The sequence below is a fragment of the Scyliorhinus torazame genome, chromosome 3 (assembly GCF_047496885.1).
Source record: "Scyliorhinus torazame isolate Kashiwa2021f chromosome 3, sScyTor2.1, whole genome shotgun sequence".
NCBI lineage: Eukaryota > Metazoa > Chordata > Chondrichthyes > Carcharhiniformes > Scyliorhinidae > Scyliorhinus > Scyliorhinus torazame.
In genome coordinates, this window is record NC_092709.1 from 304,392,154 (window position 1) to 304,411,797 (window position 19,644).

The 19,644-nt window shown below is 53.5% G+C and overlaps 1 protein-coding gene across 1 annotated transcript in view; it reads left to right on the forward strand.

The window, feature by feature from the left end:
- The window catches only part of LOC140409427 (proline-serine-threonine phosphatase-interacting protein 2-like), a 147,162-nt gene that overhangs the window by 87,929 nt on the left and 39,589 nt on the right, over positions 1 to 19,644 (forward strand). The window contains 1 exon segment of the mRNA XM_072497863.1: positions 11,256 to 11,335. Coding sequence (XP_072353964.1) covers positions 11,256 to 11,335 — 80 coding nt within the window.

The following is a 19,644-nucleotide window of genomic DNA, read 5'->3' on the forward strand; positions in this document are numbered from 1 at the left end:
AGCCTGATTCAGTTTAAGGTATTACACAGGGCGCATATGACTGGAGCACGGCTCAGTAAATTTTTCGGGGTGGAGGATAGGTGTGCGAGGTGCTCGAGAAGCCCAGCGTATCATACCCATATGTTTTGGTCATGCCCGGCACTACAGGGGTTTTGGATGGGGGTGACAAAGGTGCTTTCAAAAGTAGTGGGGGTCCGGGTCGAACCAAGCTGGGGGTTGGCTATATTTGGGGTTGCACAGGAGCCGGGAGTGCAGGAGGCGAGAGAGGCCGATGTTTTGGCCTTTGCGTCCCTAGTAGCCCGGCGCAGGATATTGCTAATGTGGAAAGAAGCCAACCCCCCGGGGGTGGAGACCTGGATAAATGACATGGCAGGGTTTATAAAGCTAGAGCAGATTAAGTTCGTTCTAAGGGGGTCGGCTCAAGGGTTCACCAGGCGGTGGCAACCGTTTGTCGAATACCTCGCAGAAAGATAGATGGAAGGGAAAAAAGAAGGCAGCAGCAGCAGCCCAGGATCGGGGGGGGGGGGGGGGAACCAGAAGGACTCTCAGGGTTGTTAATATATACTGTATAGTATGTATAGGTCGTTGCTACAGATAATTATATATTGGACTGTTAAATTATATTTTTGGAGAGTGTTACTTGTGATAAGGCAGTTGCCAATTAGGGCTAGTTTTCATTTTTGTTATTTATTATTTATTCATTTTCTGTTTATAAAATAGGTCATTGTTATTTGTGTTGTTATAATATTGTGTAAAGGATGCACAATGTACTGTGTTGGTTGACCAAAAATTTTCAATAAAATATTTTTTTAAAAAAGAAGTTGTTTGTCCAGTTCACTCTGGTCCCTAGTGCCCTGTCTCCCTCGCTGTGGCATCTACTCTCACTTTCAGCATCTTGGGATGAAACGTTGGGGGAGATGGTGCCATGGGATAATGTTACTGGACCAGTAACCCAGAGGCCCAGGCTAACCTGCTAGGGGGCCTTTTAGGGGCACAAGGCCAAATCCCACCATGACGGCTGGTTAGAATTTAAATTCAATTGATAAAATCTGGAATTGAAAGCTCACCTCAGTAATGGTGATCATGAAGCCTTCATCGACTGTTGTGAAAATCCATCTGGTTCACTCATGCCCCTTGGGGAAGGAAATCTGCCATCCTTACCTGGTCTGGCCTACCTGTGACTCCAGACCCACAGAAATGTGGTTGGCTCTTAACTGCCCTCCAGAAGGACCTGGGAAGTCGGTTTAGCTCCGTTGGCTGGACAGCTGGTTTGTGATGCAGTGCAAGGCCAACAGCGCAGGTTCAATTCCCGTACCGGCTGAGGTTATTCATGATGGCCCCACCTTCTCAACCTTGCCCCTCGCCTAGGTGTGATGACCCTCAGGTTAGATCACCACCAGTCAGCTCTCCCCCTCAAAGGGGAAAGCAGCCAATGGTCATCTGGGACTATGGTGACTTTACTTACTTACATACTGGAATAGGACTTCTGCTCCCCCCCCCCAAGGCTGCAACCTTGACCCCATGCAGATTTTTCAGGGTCAGGATAATTTTCACTTACTTTAGTTACAGGAAAAGGTGAGTTTCCAAACCATTGTCAGGGGATCTGTCTCGAGAGGAGTTGCTGCAGTCTACTTGCCTGTTGACTTGGGGTGTATTTGTGGAAACGTTACACAACAGACGGTTCCAGGGCTGAGCTTCAAAACCACTGTTGCATGGCAGGTATCAGATTGAAATACTGGGATTTCCTGGCCGTGCACACTGGCGGGATTCTTACAGTCCCCTCGGCGGCCTACCCCATCACTGGTTTCACGCCAGCAAGGGGAGGTGCATTCAACAGGAAACCCAGTTGACACTGGCAGGACCTGAAGATCCCATTGCTGGCCACTAGTGAGCTACCCTCCGCCTCCACAGAACATGCCGCGGAGGGGGGAGGCGGAGGTGCGGAGGGTGGGGCCGTGGAGGGGGGAGGGGGGGTCCCACGGGGTGGGGGGGGGGGGGTCCCACCATTTAACTCTGTTTCTCTCCCTCCACAGAAGCTGCTTGACTTTGTCTATGTATCATTTCTATTTCAGATTTCCAGATTCCTCAATATTTTGTTTTGTGTTCCAGATTATTCCGATATTTTCCTGGTTGGCTTCCCATCTTCTGTCTTGCATAAAATTCCAGCTTATCCAACATTCTACTCCCTGTATCCTCACTTGCACCGAGTCCTGTTCACTGCCCTTGCTGACTGACATTGCTTCCTTGTATTCGGAGGTCTCCGTTTTAAATTGCCTTATGTTAAAATATCTCCATGGCTTCGCACCACCTTGGGTGCGATTTAACACCCAAAAAGCCGAGACCCGTTTTGTATGCGTTTAGCAGGTGTTTCTTGGCACTAACGACACTGGTATCAAACGGGGCTTTTTCCTTGACCCTCGGCGAGAAACGCCCCACCGAGGACACAAGCAATCGGGAAGCCATTTTTAAATGCCACCACAATCTCTCCACTCCACACTGTGGCGTTCGGACCCCCACCCCCTGCAACTTACCTCTTGGGGATCCTCGAGCACCCCCTCATCTCACCTCTTAAGGCACCCCCGGGCCCAAACCCCCAGCACCGGACAACCTAGCATCCAGACATATTGGCACTGTCAGTCTGGCACTTGGCAGTGCCCCTTCCAGGCTGGCAATGCCTCCCAGGCACCCTGGCACTGCCCAGGTACCAGTGAGAGTGCCACGGTGTCACCCATGTCCAGAGACCAACCACCCGGGTCTAATCACCTGGGAGGCGACCCCCCAGATGCCGTTACGCCTGGTCCACGAGTGTGTGGACCAGTGCTAAATGGTGCCATGGCAAGGTCTTTGTTCCTAGGCCTCGGGAGAATAGATGCTGATATATTTAAATAAGCCTAATGACTTACTCAAATATGTAAACCTTGCCCAGCGAGGGCGAGATCCAGATCGTGACGTCACGCAAGATCTCTTTGGACCTTGTGAGGCATTCCAAGCTTCGTAAATCCTGCAAGATGCCTGTCGCGAGATTTAACGGCCTTGCTGTGTCGGGCACAGCGAGGCTATTCGATTGCACCCCTTATCTCCAGAAGCTTCTCCAACCCTATAACCCTCCACAAACTCTGCAATTTTAAACTCTTGGGCTTGCCTGGTTTTAATTGCTTCACCATTAGCAGCCATGCCTTCTATTGTCTCGGTCCAGAGCTCTGGAATTCCCTCCCTAAACCTTCCCACATCTCCACCCCTCTGTTCTCCTTTATGATGCTCCTTAATATCTCCATTTTTCACCAAGCTTTTGCCCACTTCTCCTGTTCTCTCTTTATGTAACTCACGGTTCATTTTTTTGTCTGACAACATTCCTTTGAGGTGATGTCTTGTTATGTTGAAGACTCAATATATAAGTGCATGGTGCTGTTCTTGTCTTTGTCCAGCAGTGTTACATCAGGGAGTGGCCGTAGCTTGAGTGAAACATTTGCGACCTTGAGTATCAATTAGTAAAATTAAATTTATATTGAATGTCCAAGAAAAAAAAGTATTCTGGAACTAAGATCATAAGAAATGAGCAGGAGTGGACCACATGGCCCATCGAGTCTGTTTTGCCATTCAATACGATTATGGTGCTCTTGGGCTTCAAATCCCCGTATCCCTGAGGGCCCAAAATTCTATCTATCATTGCGTTAAATATAATGAAATGATCAGAATGTTGGGGAAACATACCTCAGGGTTTCCAGAGCTGGGAAGAGGCTCATGTATTTGATTGCTGTTATGTTCCCACAAAGATTGTTGAGGGTTGATACACGATCAATCATTACTGAAGCGAGATTGTAGTCCAATTGAAGGCTTTAATGAACAAGTAGTTACCCCAGCAGCTCCGGTACAGAATGACTGCTGTGGGTGAAACACAGACTCTTATGCTCCGCCTGCTGGGCGGAACCAGCAGGCAGGTTCTACCACTCATACTACAGAATAAGGTACATCCCACCTAGGTACCGCGATACCCCTAATATAGCCTACCACATTCACCCCCTGTTTAAAAAAGAGTCCGGCGGGGGTGGTGGCCTTGCTTTTACAATGGTAGAGGTTATAGCGGTACCCTTCGGTGCCTTTACATGCAATACACATATTTACAGACAATTATTTCACAATGAAACTATCAGCCGGTCGGGGGCCCTGATCGTCCTCTGCAATCGACGCAGTCCTGGCGGTGATGCTGGCGTCGGCTCGGGCATCCGTGGCTCTGGGAGCATGTCGTCTTCAGCTTCATCGCATTCGGATGGGGCCAGTGGGAGGATGGATCCTCCTGGGAAGGGGGCTGCGGTGGTGTGCGCCGGTGAAAAAATGGTTGGGGGTTGGTGAGGGGGGTGAGGGTGGGGATCCAGCGGGGGCCAGATCCCGGAGGGAGATCGTGTCTTGTCGGCCGTCGGGGTGCGCCACACAGGCGTACTGGGGGTTAGCATGGAGGAGATGTACCCTCTCGATCAGTGGTTCCGACTTGTGGGCCCGTACGTGTTTGCAGAGTAGGACGGGTCCGGGGGCTGCCAGCCATGTTGGGAGCGAGGTCCCTGACGAGGAGTTCCTAGGGAAGGCAAGGAGACGTTCATGAGGTTTTTGGTTGGTAGTAGTGCACAGTAGTGATCGGATGGAGTGAAGTGCATCGGGGAGGACGTCCTGTCATCGGGACACTGGGAGATTCTTGGACCGTAGGGCCAGTAGGACAGCCTTCCAGACCATCCCGTTCTCCCGCTCTAGCTGCCCGTTTCCCTGGGGGTTGTAACTGGTCGTCCTGCTGGAGGCAATGCCCTTGCTGAGCAGGAATTGACGTAGCTCGTCACTCATGAAGGACGACCCCCTAGCGCTATGGATGTAGGCGGGGAAATCGAACAGGGTAAAGATGCTGTGGAGGGCTTTGATGATGGTGGCAGCCGTCATGTCGGGACAGGGGACGGCGAAAGTGAACCGCGAGTGCTCCTCAATCACGTTTAAGAAATACGTGTTGCGGTCGGTGGAGGGAAGGGCCCTTTGAAATCCATGCTGAGGCGTTCAAAGGGGCGGGAAACCTTCACCAGGTGTGCTTTCGCTGGCCTGTAGAAGTGCGGCTTGCACTCTGTGCAGATTTGGCAGTTTCTGGTTATGGCCCTGACCTCCTCGATGGAGTAGGGCAGATTGCGGATTTTAACAAGGTGGAAGAACCGGGTGACCCCCGGGTGGCAGAGGTTGTCGTGGAGGATCCGGATTCGGTCTACTTGTACACTGGCACAAGTGCCGCGGGACAGGGCATCAGGAGGCTCGTTGAGCTTCCCGGGACGATACAAGATCCCGTAATTATAGGTGGAGAGCTCGATCCTCCACCATAAGATCTTATCATTCTTAATTTTGCCCCGCTGTGCATTGTCAAACATGAAGGCTACCGACCGTTGGTCAGTGTGGAGAGTGAATCTCCTGCCGGCCAGGTAATGCCTCCAATGCTGCACAGCTTCGACGATGGCTTGGGCCTCCTTCTCGACAGAGGAATGGCGGATTTCTGAGGTGTGGAGGGTGCGTGAAAAGAAGGCCACGGTCTGCCCGCCTAATTGAAGGTGGCAGCCAGAGCTACGTCTGATGCGTCACTCTCGACCTGAAAGGGGAGGGACTCATCGATTGCGTGCATCGTCGCCCTGGTGATGTCTGCTTTGGTGCGACTGAAAGCCTGGCGGGCCTCTGCCGATAGGGGAAAAACAGTGGACTGGATTAGTGGGCGGGCCTTGTCCACATAATTGGGGATCCACTGGGCGTAATAAGAAAAGAAGCCCAGGCAACATTTCAGGGCCTTGGGGCAGTGGGGGAGGGGAAACTTAATGAGGGGGCGCATGCGTTCGGGATCTGGGCCTATGACTCCATCTTGCACTACCTAGCCGGGGATGGCTAGGCGATCGGTGCTAAACACGCATTTGTCCTTGTTATAGGTTAAGTTAAGGATTTTTGCGGTATGGAGGAATTTGCGGAGGTTGGTGTCGTGGTCCTGCTGGTCGTGGCCGCAGATGGTGACATTGTCGAGGTACAGGAACGTGGCCCACAGACCGTACCGGTCAACCATTCGGTCCATCTCCCGTTGGAAGTCCGAGACCCCATTTGTGACAACAAAGGGAACCCTTAGAAAGTGGTAGAGCTGCCCATCTGCTTCGAATGCAGTGTACTTGCGGTCGTCCGGGCGAATGGGGAGCTGGTGGTAGGCTGATTTAAGGTCTACTGTGGAGAAAACCTTGTATTGTGCTATCTGGTTGACCATTTCAGATATGCGGGGGAGAGGTACGCGTTGAGCTGCATATACCTGTTGATGGTCTGACTGTAGTCTATGACCATCCTATGTTTCTCCCCGGTCTTTACAACCACCACTTGAGCTCTCCAGGGGCTGTTGCTGGCCTCGATAATGCCTTCCTTTCGTAACCGTTGGACTTCCGACCTAATGAAGGTCCCGTCCTGGACACTGTACCGTCTGCTCCTGGTGGCGACGGGTTTGCAATCGGGGTAAGGTTTGCAAACAGGGAAGGCGGGTCGACCTTGAGGTCGTGAGGCCGCAGACAGTGAGGGGGGGTATGGGTCCGCCGAATTTGAACGTTAAACTTTGCAGGTTACACTGGAAGTCCAGTTCCAGGAGTGTGGCAGTGCAGAGATGGGGGAGGACGTAGAGTTGGAAGTTATTGAACTCCACGCCCTGGACCGTGAGATTGGCTATGCAGCATCCCCAGAGTGGGACCCAGAGGCCAGGGAGATCTTTTGTTTAATCGGGTGTACAGCGAGGGAGCAGTGTCTTACCGTATTGGGATGGATGAAGTTCTCCGTGCTGCCAGAGGCGATCAAGCAGGATGTCTTGTGCCCATTGATGAGTACCGACGTCGAAGCGGTTGAAAGTGTTCGGGGCCAAGACTGGTCCAGTGTCACTGAGGCAAGTTGTGGCAGAAGCTGAGAGATCTCGTCGGGCGATACAAGAGTCAGGGTCCTGAGACGTCATCCAAGATGGCTGGCCCCATGAATCGCACATGGCCGGCTGAGAGGTCTCATCAGGCGATACATGGCCAGCCGAGTCGGGGTCCTGAGACGTCATCCAAGATGGCTGCCCCCCATGAATTGCACATGGCCTGTGAGGAGAGGAATGGCAGCGGGCCCGGTTCGTCTGTGGAGTCAGCGGCGGCCGACCGGGCCTGGCATCTTGCCACGAGGTGCCCCTTCTTCCCGCAGCCCTTGCAGATTGCGGATCGGGCCGTGCAGTGTTGCCGGGGGTGTTTGTTTTGCCCTCCGAGGTTTCCTGGCTGCCGCACTGCACAAGCTTGTGGGGAATTTAGGGGTGCTTTCGAATCGGCCGCGGGTGGGGTCCACCCTGTCCATGCGGGTACCGCGCGGTTGGGAACGTAGGCCTGGGCATTGCGGGAGGCTACATCTAGGGAGTGCTCAAGTTTCCGTGCCTCTTTAAGCCCTAGCGTGTCAATTTCCAGCAGTCGCTGGCGGATTTTAGAGGACAGCATGCCCGCAACAAAAGCATCCCGTATTAAGAGTTTGGTGTGGTCATTGGCTGAGTCTTGTGGACAGTTACAGTTTCTACCTAACACTAACAATGCACGGTAAAAATCCTCCAGTGATTCCCCTGGGATCTGCCGTCTGGTAGCTAAAAGATTCAGAGCATAGACCTGATTCACAGTGCGGACGTAGTGCTCTTTTAACAAAGTCATTGTGTCCTCGAAACCGTCGGCGTCTTCGATAAGCGTGTAGATTTCTGGGCTCACCCTTGAGTGGAGGACTTGCATTTTCTGTTCCTCCGTGGGGGTAGTCGGGGCCGTCCTGATGTACCCGTTGAAACATGCCAGCCAATGTTTAAAAGTTGCTGCTGCATTTGCCGCTTGGGGTTGATTTGTAGACACTCTGGCTTGATGCGGAGAGCAGCCATTCTTCAATTTTGTTTATTAAATTGATGCACGATCAATCACTACACTGAAGCGAGATTGTAGCCCAATTGAAGGCTTTAATGAACAAGTAGTTACCCCAGCAGCTCCGGAACAGAAATGACTGCTGTGGGTGAAACACAGACTCTTATGCTCCGCCTGCTGGGTGGAACCAGCAGGCAGGTTCTACCACTCATACTACAGTATAAGGTACATCCCACCTAGGTACCACGATACCCCTAATATAGCCTGCCACAAGGGTTAACGGCCCTTTTTAAATTTTGGTTTAAATTTGGACTCATGACTGAACATTGACTTACTACTATCTCAGAAAGTCTCCCTGGAAGCATCCTTAAATAGATGTAAACAGATCATAAATTAATATTATGTGTCACCCAGTAGAATGGCAGCCGGGACTAATTCTATCTTGTGTGCTTCTGGGAGAGTGTCCTCATCAAAGCTCTTTTCAATCTCTTTTTATATTAACAGTCACTTGGTAGTTAAGAGTGTGAATATTACTGAAGAGACACATGTTGCACTCAACAGGACAGATGCAAGAATGTCAAATTTCAAACTATCACAACAATTTCTACTGCAGGGGAAAAGGGTGCTGATTGGCTGGCCAGTCGTCCCTGATTGGCCGAGATATGGTGCCATGGAGAAAGCAGTGGGGAACTATGGGTTCCCCATTCTGCTGGGTGATGAATGCAAGCAAAAAGCTTCAGCAATATGTTCTCTTCATACTCTTGAGGTCCCAGATCGGTGTGCTCAGTGGCATGCCTGCCGACCATTTGATTGTAGCAAAATAATTCAAAAAAGTTCTATATATGAAGAAAATGGCAAATCCCAGCCCCCCCCTGCCTGCCCCATTCTGGGTCCACTTTTAAAAACATTTGTTCTTGGGATGTGGCTGTCGCTGGCTGGGCCAGCATTTGTTGCCCATCCCTGAGTGGCTTGCTGGGCCATTTCAGTGGGGTGCAGTTAAGAATCTACCACATTGCTGTTTGGGTCTGGAGTCACATGTAGGCCAGACTGGGTAAGGACAACAGATTTCCTTCCCTAAAGTGAACCAGATGGGTTTTTACAACAATTGGCAATGGTTTCATGGCCATCATTAGACTTTTAATTCCAGATTTTTATTGAATTCCGATTTCATCATCTGCATGGTGGGATTCGAACACGATGTTAATGCAGTCGAAAGCTAGACAAGACATCCCCTGGGGGGGCCATATTCAAGATGTTGGACCTGCCGGAGTTGCAGACGGGTGCGGGATCAGATGTGTTAGCCTTCTCCTCGCTGATCGCTCGCAGGCGGGTCCTATTGGGGTGGAGATCAGCTTCTCCACCCTCTGCCTCGGTGTGGCTGGGGGTTCTAATGGAGTTCCTGGGCTGGATTCTCTGCAGCCCCGCACCGAAATTGCTTTAGGCGCAGGGGCGGAGAATCCAATTTCACGCTGAAATCGGGCCCAGCGATTCTCCGGGACCCGAAAATCGGCGTGTTCGCGGAGTACTCCGCGCAGCTGGGGGGCCATTGCCAGAGCCCTGCCCAGCGATCCTCCGCTCCTGACCGGCCGATTTCCTGAGGTTTATAGGCGGCCGGGGGACAGATCGGTCCGGCCGGATCTTCGAGCACACGGCCGATTGGGGGGGGGGGCGTACATTTTTCATCTGCCTCTGCGGTCCGAGTCCGCCATGGCGCTCGATGCGGCCGCTGGAGGCCACCGCCGTGCGCATGCGCAAACTCGAAACCGGAGGTGCGGAGGCCCGTATCTGCAGCTAAAGTGGCGTGACTCACTCTGGGTCCCTGCTAGCCCCCTGCAGGTGAGTGAATCGACTGATCTTTTTTTTAGGAAACTCGGGAGTGAAACGCCAGCGTTTTTACGCCGGCATGGGGACATAGCCCCATTGAGGGAGAACAACCAAGGGTGTTTGGAAAAGGTGAAATTTGCCTGGAGGGGAATGAGTGAGGGGTTCCAGAAGAAATGGGGTCTGTTCATATTACATTTCGGAGAGCTAGTTGACACTGGCAGGGTAGGGGGGAGGATTGGTTTGTGGAGTTGCTTCTGGGGTATTTCAGTTGTAAATGTTGTGTTGTGTGATTGTTAAAATGTTAAAATATATACAAAAAAAAAAGCTAGGCTCGACAAACCTCATTCAAGATGTTACCAGATCACAAGGGGCTGGTTTAGCACAGGGCTAAATAGCTGGCTTTTAAAGCAGACCAAGGCAGGCCAGCAGCACGGTTCAATTCCCGTACCAGCCTCCCCGAACAGGCGCCGGAATGTGGCGACTAGGGACTTTTCACAGCAACTTCATTTGAAGCCTACTTGTGACAATAAGCGATTTTCTTTTTTTTTTTCACCAGTGAACAAACTAAATCATCGTGTTGCGGCGTAATAAGCTTTATTCAATCCAAACCTGCCAAAAAGTATAATAAGTTTTTAAAATGGTACAATACAGGGGATGTGATTGTTTTAAACTTTACACCGCAGCAATCGTACATGTCTCTGCCAAAGAATCTTGAGTTGCACTCTCTTTCTCTGGCAGAATGAATGGTCAGCTCTGTCCACCTTTCTCGGTGTTACATTAGAATGCTGCTCCACGGCATGTCACAAATGTCAGAACAGCATTCTAAGCTTTGGTGGCCTCACTGTAATCTCTTCAGTGTTTCATCCAGGTTATGTTATGGGGTTTCTCCAACGCCGTTAGTTCCATGAGGTGTACCGTGGTTGCCAAGGTGACACAGCTAAGATAATTCATCCTCCAGTGCCCCTTGTGGTACTATTGGGTCTCGCAATTCCTGCCACATTTTTGTCAATGTTTTAAAAAAAAAACCTTTGTGAGGCGACTCTGAATTTTGTTGACTGACGAGGGTCCCATTGGTGGACAAAATCTGAGAGTTTTTTGTATTACACACTGAGATGCTGTCAGGTTGGCATTCATGTACCTCTCTTCAAGGACTCTCATTCATTGATTTAACATGATGCTGCTTCAGAAGACAGACGTGGATATTTCGTAAATTCCAAATAAGGGGCAATTTAGCTTGGCCAATCCATCTACCCTGCACATCTTTGCGTTGTGGGGGTGAGACCCACACTAGAGACGGGGACAATGTGCAAACTCCACGCAGACAGTGACCGGGACTGGGATCGAACCAGGGTCCTCAACGGCGTGAGGCAGCAGTGCTAACCACTTCCCCCCCCCCCTTGCCGCCCCGGCAGACGTGGATTTTGATCCATTTCCCAGATATAAAAGATCAATGTCAAACGCAGTGTAATACCCGTGTAATTCAAACTTTAATCTCCTCAGTGCTTCACCCTGACTGGATGTTGTTTTCCACCCTCACAGATCGATTGTACCAACAAAATGTTTCCACTCTGGAGAAGATCCAGGAAGAATGGCAAATGGAGCACATCCAAACCTGTGAGGTCGGCAGAATATACATAAGCAAGATAATATCAAATACCTCTCCATGATGAGAGGCGATTTAATAGAGGTTTATAAGATGATGAAGGGGATAAATAGAGTGGACCTTCAGAGACTATTTCCTCGGGTGGAAGTAGCTGTTACAAGGGGCCATAACTATAAGGTTCGGGGTGGGAGATATAGGAGGGATGTCTGAGGTAGGTTCTTTACTCCGAGAGTGGTTAGGGTGTGGAATGGACTGCCTGCTGTGATAGTGGAGTCGGACACTTTAGGAACTTTCAAGCGGTTATTGGATAGGCACATGGAGCACACCAGAATGACAGGGAGTGGGATAGCTTGATCTTGGTTTCGGACAAAGCTCGGCCCAACATCGAGGGCTGAAGGGCCTGTTCTGTGCTGTATGTTCATACATCTTTGAAAGTTGCCACTCAAGTGGATAGAGCTGTGAAGAAGGCCTATGGTGTGCTCGCGTTCATTAACAGAGGGATTGAATTTAAGAGCCGTGAGGTGATGATGCAGCTGTACAAAACTTTGGTAAGGCCACATTTGGAGTACTGTGTACAGTTCTGGTCGCCTCATTTTAGGAAGGATGTGGAAGCTCTGGAAAAGGTGCAAAGATGATTTACCAGGATGTTGCCTGGAATGGAGAGTAGGTCTTACGAGGAAAGGTTGAGGGTGCTAGGCCTTTTCTCATTAGAGCGGAGAAGGATGAGGGGCGACTTGATAGAGGTTTATAAGATGATCAGGGGAATAGATAGAGTAGACAGTCAGAGACTTTTTCCCCGGGTGGAACAAACCATTACAAGGGGACATAAATTTAAGGTGAAAGGTGGAAGATATAGGAGGGATATCAGAGGTAGGTTCTTTACCCAGAGAGTAGTGGGGGCATGGAATGCACTGCCTGTGGAAGTAGTTGAGTCAGAAACATTAGGGACCTTCAAGCAGCTATTGGATAGGTACATGGATTACGGGAAAATGATATAGTGTAGATTTATTTGTTCTTAAGGGCAGCACGGTAGCATTGTGGATAGCACAATTGCTTCACAGCTCCATGGTCCCAGGTTCGATTCCGGCTTGGGTCATTGTCTGTGCGGAGTCTGCACGTCCTCCCCGTGTCTGCGTGGGTTTCCTCCGGGTGCTCCGGTTTCCTCCCACAGTCCAAAGATGTGCAGGTTAGATGAATTGGCCAATGATAAATTGCCCTTAATGTCCAAATTGCCCTTGGTGTTGGGTGGAGGTGTTGAGTTTGGGTAGGGTGCTCTTTCCAAGAGCTGGTGCAGACTCAAAGGGCCGAATGGCCTCCTTCTGCACTGTAAATTCAATGATAATCTATGGTTAATCTAGGACAAAGGTTCGGCACAACATCGTGGGCCGAAGGGCCTGTTCTGTGCTGTATTTTCTATGTTCTATGGGCCAGTGAATTCACGAGAGACCTACTAACGTCTGTGAAGTAAATTTATGTGATTCTAAACTCCACATTTGGATTGCTGTTGTTGATAATGGTACAGCAAGGTGAAACATTTATATTGTATTTCTTCATTTCACCTATGGTGATGAATTATTTGTTTTTTAAGACATTCTTTGCCATCATTCTGAAGATGCACTGAGTTTGTGGTTTAAGAACCTGATGCATTTCAATTTTTAGATATTGAATGATGGGAAAGCCTCTTCCTTGTACATTGTATTTTAAAATAGCAGCAGCAATAAGGAAGTGTATGTCTGCCTCAGGCACCCTTTATTTCCTCCACACATACATCTCGCTCTCCTCACCTCCCTCTCTCGCTCCCTCCTGCCGCCTCTCGCTCCCTCCTGCCGCCTCTCGCTCCCTCCTGCCGCCTCTCGCTCCCTCCAAGCCTACCCCTCTCTCCCTTCTGCTGCCTCCCGCTCCCTCCTACCATCCATTTGCTCCCTCCTTCCGTCCTCTGGCTTCCCCCTGCCATCCTCTGGCTCCCCCCTGCCGCCCTCTGGCTCCGCCCTCTGGCTCCCCCCCTGCCACCCTCTGGCTCCCCCCACCACCCTCTGGCTCCCCCCTGCTGCCCTCTGGCTCCCCCCACCGCCCTCTGGCTCCCCCCTGCTGCCCTCAGGCTCCCCCCTGCCGCCCTCTGGCTCCCCCCTGCCGCCCTCTGGCTCCCCCCGCCGCCCTCTGGCTCCCCCCTGCTGCCCTCTGGCTCCCCCCTGCCGCCCTCTGGCTCTCCTCTGGCTCCTCCTGCCGCCCTCTGGCTCCCCCCGCCGCCCTCTGGCTCCCCCCCCCGCCGCCCTCTGGCTCCCCCCCGCCGCCCTCTGGCTCCCCCCCGCCGCCCTCTGGCTCCCCCCCGCCGCCCTCTGGCTCCCCCCCGCCGCCCTCTGGCTCCCCCCCGCCGCCCTCTGGCTCCCCCCCGCCGCCCTCTGGCTCCCCCCCGCCGCCCTCTGGCTCCCCCCCGCCGCCCTCTGGCTCCTCCAGCCGCCCTCTGGCTCCCCCCCCGCCGCCCTCTGGCTCCCCCCCGCCGCCCTCTGGCTCCCCCCCGCCGCCCTCTGGCTCCCCCCCGCCGCCCTCTGGCTCCCCCCCGCCGCCCTCTGGCTCCCCCCCCGCCGCCCTCTGGCTCCCCCCCGCCGCCCTCTGGCTCCCCCCCCGCCGCCCTCTGGCTCCCCCCCGCCGCCCTCTGGCTCCCCCCCCGCCGCCCTCTGGCTCCCCCCCCGCCGCCCTCTGGCTCCCCCCCGCCGCCCTCTGGCTCCCCCCCGCCGCCCTCTGGCTCCCCCCCGCCGCCCTCTGGCTCCCCCCCGCCGCCCTCTGGCTCCCCCCCGCCGCCCTCTGGCTCCCCCCCGCCGCCCTCTGGCTCCCCCCTGCCGCCCACCTCCCCCTCTCACTCTTTCCGCCTCCCTCTGTCTGTCCCCCACCACCCTCTCTCTGTCCCCCGCCTCCCTCTCTCTGTCCCCCACCTCCCTTGAGGTTTCTTGAGCATCACGAATCTTGCGAGAGGCCTCTCACGAGACTTAGCGGCCTCATCGCATCCCGAGTCAGGCGTGATGAGGCCGTTTCTGCTCTCCCTCTCTCTCCACCCTCCCCGTGTCTGTGACCCAGCCCCACCCTCCCCGTGTCTGTAACCCAGCCCCACCCTCCCCGTGTCTGTAACCCAGCCCCACCCTCCCCGTCTCTGTGACCCATCCCCTCCCTCCCTGTGTCTGTTACCCATCCCCGCCCTCCCTGTGTCTGTTACCCATCCCCACCCTCCCCGTGCCTGTGACCCAGCCCCACCCTCCCCGTGTCTGTGACCCACCCTCCCCGTGTCTGTGACCCATCCCCACCCTCCCCGTGTCTGTGACCCAGCCCCACCCTCCCCGTGTCTGTGACCCATCCCCACCCTCCCCGTGTCTGTGACCCAGCCCCACCCTCCCCGTGTCTGTGACCCATCCCCACCCTCCCCGTGTCTGTGACCCAGCCCCACCCTCCCCGTGTCTGTGACTCATCCCCACCCTCCCCGTGTCTGTGTCCCACCCCCACCCTCCCCGTGCCTGTGTCCCACCCCCACCCTCCCCGTGTCTGTGCCCCACCCCCACCCTCCCCGTGTCTGTGACCCAGCCCCACCCTCCCCGTGTCTGTGACCCACCCCCACCCTCCCCGTGTCTGTGACCCACCCCCACCCTCCCCGTGTCTGTGACCCATCCCCACCCTCCCCGTGTCTGTGACCCACCCCCACCCTCCCCGTGTCTGTGACCCAACCCCACCCTCCCCGTGTCTGTGACCCACCCCCACCCTCCCCGTGTCTGTGACCCATCCCCACCCTCCCCGTGTCTGTGACCCACCCTCCCCGTGTCTGTGACCCATCCCCACCCTCCCCGTGTCTGTGACCCATCCCCACCCTCCCCGTGTCTGTGACCCATCCCCACCCTCCCCGTGTCTGTGACCCATCCCCACCCTCCCCGTGTCTGTGACCCACCCCCACCCTCCCCGTGTCTGTGACCCAACCCCACCCTCCCCGTGTCTGTGACCCACCCCCACCCTCCCCGTGTCTGTGACCCAACCCCACCCTCCCCGTGTCTGTGACCCACCCCCACCCTCCCCGTGTCTGTGACCCACCCCCACCCTCCCCGTGTCTGTGACCCACCCCCACCCTCCCCGTGTCTGTGACCCAGCCCCACCCTCCCCGTGTCTGTGACCCATCCCCACCCTCCGCGTGTCTGTGACCCAGCCCCACCCTCCCCGTGTCTGTGACCCATCCCCACCCTCCCCGTGTCTGTGACCCACCCCCACCCTCCCCGTGTCTGTGACCCAACCCCACCCTCCCCGTGTCTGTGACCCACCCTCCCCGTGTCTGTGACCCACCCCCACCCTCCCCGTGTCTGTGACCCAACCCCACCCTCCCCGTGTCTGTGACCCACCCCCACCCTCCCGGTGTCTGTGACCCACCCCCACCCTCCCCGTGTCTGTGACCCACCCCCACCCTCCCCGTGTCTGTGACCCAGCCCCACCCTCCCCGTGTCTGTGACCCACCCCCACCCTCCCCGTGTCTGTGACCCACCCCCACCCTCCCCGTGTCTGTGACCCATCCCCACCCTCCCCGTGTCTGTGACCCACCCCCACCCTCCCCGTGTCTGTGACCCAGCCCCACCCTCCCCGTGTCTGTAACCCACCCCCACCCTACCCGTGTCTGTGTCCCATCCCCACCCTCCCCGTGTCTGTGACCCACCCCCACCCTCCCCGTGTCTGTGACCCACCCCCACCCTCCCCGTGTCTGTGACCCACCCCCACCCTCCCCGTGTCTGTGACCCACCCCCACCCTCCCCGTGTCTGTGACCCACCCCCACCCTCCCCGTGTCTGTGACCCACCCCCACCCTCCCCGTGTCTGTGACCCACCCCCACCCTCCCGTGTCTGTGACCCATCCCCACCCTCCCGTGTCTGTGACCCACCCCCACCCTCCCCGTGTCTGTGACCCACCCCCACCCTCCCCGTGTCTGTGACCCACCCCCACCCTCCCCGTGTCTGTGACCCACCCCCACCCTCCCCGTGTCTGTGACCCACCCCCACCCTCCCAGTGCCTGTGACCCACCCCCACCCTCCCGTGTCTGTGTCCCTTGAAAATGTAAAACAAATTGAGGAAATGCTGCTAACACTCAGCTGATCAGTCAGCAACTGAGAAACAAATAAGCTCAGGTATAGATTCTTCCAGAAGCTGGATTTGGATTTGTTTATTGTCACGTGTACCGAGGTACAGTGAAATGGATTTTTCTGCGAGCAGCTCAACAGATCATTAAATACATGAAAAGAAAAGAAAATACATAATAGGGCAACACAAGGTACACAATGTAAACACATAAACACCGGTATCGGATGAAGCAAACAGGGTGTAGTGTTAATCAGGTCAGTCCATGAGAGGGTCATTTAGGAGTCTGGTAACAGTGGGGAAGAAGCTGTTTTTGAGTCTGTTCGTGCGTGTTCTCAGACTTCTGTATCTCCTCCCCGATGGAAGAAGTTGGAAGAGTGAGTAAGCCGGGTGGGAGGGATCTTTGACTATGCTGCCCGCTTTCCCCAGGCAGCGGGAGGTGTAGATGGAGTCAATGGATGGGAGGCAGGTTTGTGTGATGGACTGGGCGGTGTTCACGACTCTCTGAAGTTTCTTGCGGTCCTGGGCCGAGCAGTTGCCATACCAGGCTGTGATGCAGCCAGATAGGATGCTTTCTGTGGTGCATCTGTAAATGTTGGTAAGGGTTAATGTGGACCTGCCGAATTTCCTTAGTTTCCTGAGGAAGTATAGGCGCTGTTGTGCTTTCTTGTCGGTGGCGTCAACATGGGTGGGCCAGGACAGATTTTTGGAGATGAATTTGAAGCTGTTAACCATCTCCACCTCAGCAACATTGATGCTGACAGGGGTGTATACAGTTCTTTGCTTCCTGAAGTCAATGACCAGCTCTTTAGTTTTGCTGGCATTGGGGGATAGATTGTTGTCACTGCACCACTCCACTAGGTTCTCTACCTCCCTCCTGTATTCTGACTCGGAGAAAACCAATGAAACTGCGGAAGCCCATGGAGCCATGGGTAAAGATATTGAAGTGGCCATTTTGAACCACAGTAATCAGATTACCTCACAGGAATCGGAGCTATCTTTGGTGGTCAAAGCGAACAAGTCGTTGAAGGCCAAGGTGAATGATCTAGGGATCCAGGTCCAGGAGGCAAAATATCGAATTGTGGGGTTGTCAGAAAGGATGGAAGGTCCAATGCCCATGGAGTACTTTGCAGTTATGATCAGTTGGTGGGTGAGGGTAGATTCACATCCCCTCCTGAGTTGGACCAAGCCACCATACACTCCGGCAAAGGCCTCGTCCTGAGGATCCACCACGTGCGGTAATAGTGAAGTTTCATATCTTCAAGGAGAAAGAGCAGGTTCTGAGATGGGCGAAGGAACATTGGGACTTCAAGTGAGAAGGTCACGCTATCGGGTTCTACCAAGACGTAGGAAGAAGAGGGCTGGGTTCAATAGAGCCAAGGCCGCCGTGTACAAACAGTGGAGCCCAGTTCAGTTAAAATGACTGACTTCAGATTGAGGGGGGAGCCCCCCCACTTCGCTTGGACACCTGGAATGTTAGGGGGTTGAATGGCCCAGTGAAAAGGTCGAGAACATTTGCTCACCGTAAGAGTTTAAATTCCGATGTGGTGACTTTGCAAGGCACATTTGCAGGTCAGGGACCAGACAAGCCTGTGGAAGGCTGGGTAGGACAGGTCTTTCATTCGGGTTTCGATGGTAGGGACAGGAGTGCAGCAATATTAATGAATGAAAGGGTTCAGTTTTCTGCCTCATAAGATTTTGACCGCCCTCAACGGCAGACATGGTAATGTCTGTGGCTTTCTGCTGGGCACCCCGGTGGTTATGGTTAATGTCTACTCCCTGAACTGGGATAATACCAACTTTATTAATAATCTGCTGGCTCCCTCCTCGATTTAGAATGCACCAGCTCATTTTGGGTGGTGGTAGATAGGTCTCTCCTCCTTTCAGTGGTGGTGACTAAGTTCTCCGCTACTGTGATTTTGGACCATGCCCCGCAGTTTGTTGATTTGGCGATAGAATCAGGTCCGTCCCAATGTTTGCAATGGAGGTTGGACACAATATTATTAATGGATAAGAACTTTTGTGAACGCATGTCCACTGCCATTGATGACTGTATAAAATTTAATAAAACTGAGTCAAACCCACCTTCCACACTGTGGGAGGCCCTCAAGGTGATCCTCGGGGGGAAATTGTCTCCTATAAAGAGCATTTGGTGAACACAGTGAGGGTGGAGCAGCAAAGGCTGGTGGATTCCATTCTTAAGGTGGACCACCAGTACTCGCTTGCCGTGACACCGGAGTTTTTGGCAAGTAGGAAAAAGCGGCAAACACAATTTGAGCTATTATCAACAGACGGGGCAGTGTGCCAGCTGTGATGCTCAAGAGCCATGTTTTATTGCTTTCAGACCGAGGTAATGAGATATATATATTTTTTAAAAATTAAAATCAAATTAGAAACTAATTAAAGAAAATAGAGATGGAAAGTTAAGTCCTGAATAATGTGGGAGCTGGTGGACTCCATTGTGGTTCCCAGTGAACACATCTGTAGCAAGTGTTGGTTGCTTGAGGAACTCCTGCTCAGTGTTGATGAGCTGGATTCTGAGCTTTGGACCCTGCGACACATCAGTAGGGGGAGAGGTGCCTGGAGACTTTCAGGAGGCAGTCACACCTCCTAGATTAACTACCTTGGATTCAGCCAGTGGTCCAGGACAGGAAGGTGTGACTATGTGTGAGGCATGTAGAGGGATCCAGGAGGTAGGGTTGCAGGATCCTCAGCCCTTGTCCCTATCCAACAGGTTTGAGGTTGTTGCTCCCTGCGTGGACGAGGGCGGGGACTGTAGGGAGGATGAGCAAACTGACCACAGCACCGTGGTACAGGGAGCTGTTCAAGTGGGGGAAGAGAAAAGACATGTTGTCATAATTGGAGATAGTATACTTAGGGGCATTGACATGTTCTCTGTGACCATGATCGAGAATCCCAAAGGTTGTGTTGCCTGCCTGGTGCTCGGACTCGGGATTTCTCTGGGTTACAGAGGAACTTGGAGTGGAGGGTAAAGATCCAGTTGTCGTGGTCCAAGTAGGTACCAATGACATAGGTAAAACAAGGACTGAGTATCTGCTAAGGGAGTATGAACAGCCAGAAGCTAAATTACAAAGCAGAAACAAAAAGGTAATAATCTCCGGATTACTACCTGAGCCACAAGCTATTCGGCATAGGGTCAATAAGATTCAAGAGGTAAATACATGGCTGAAAGATTAGTGTGAGAGAAATTGGCACCAGTACTCGGGAAGA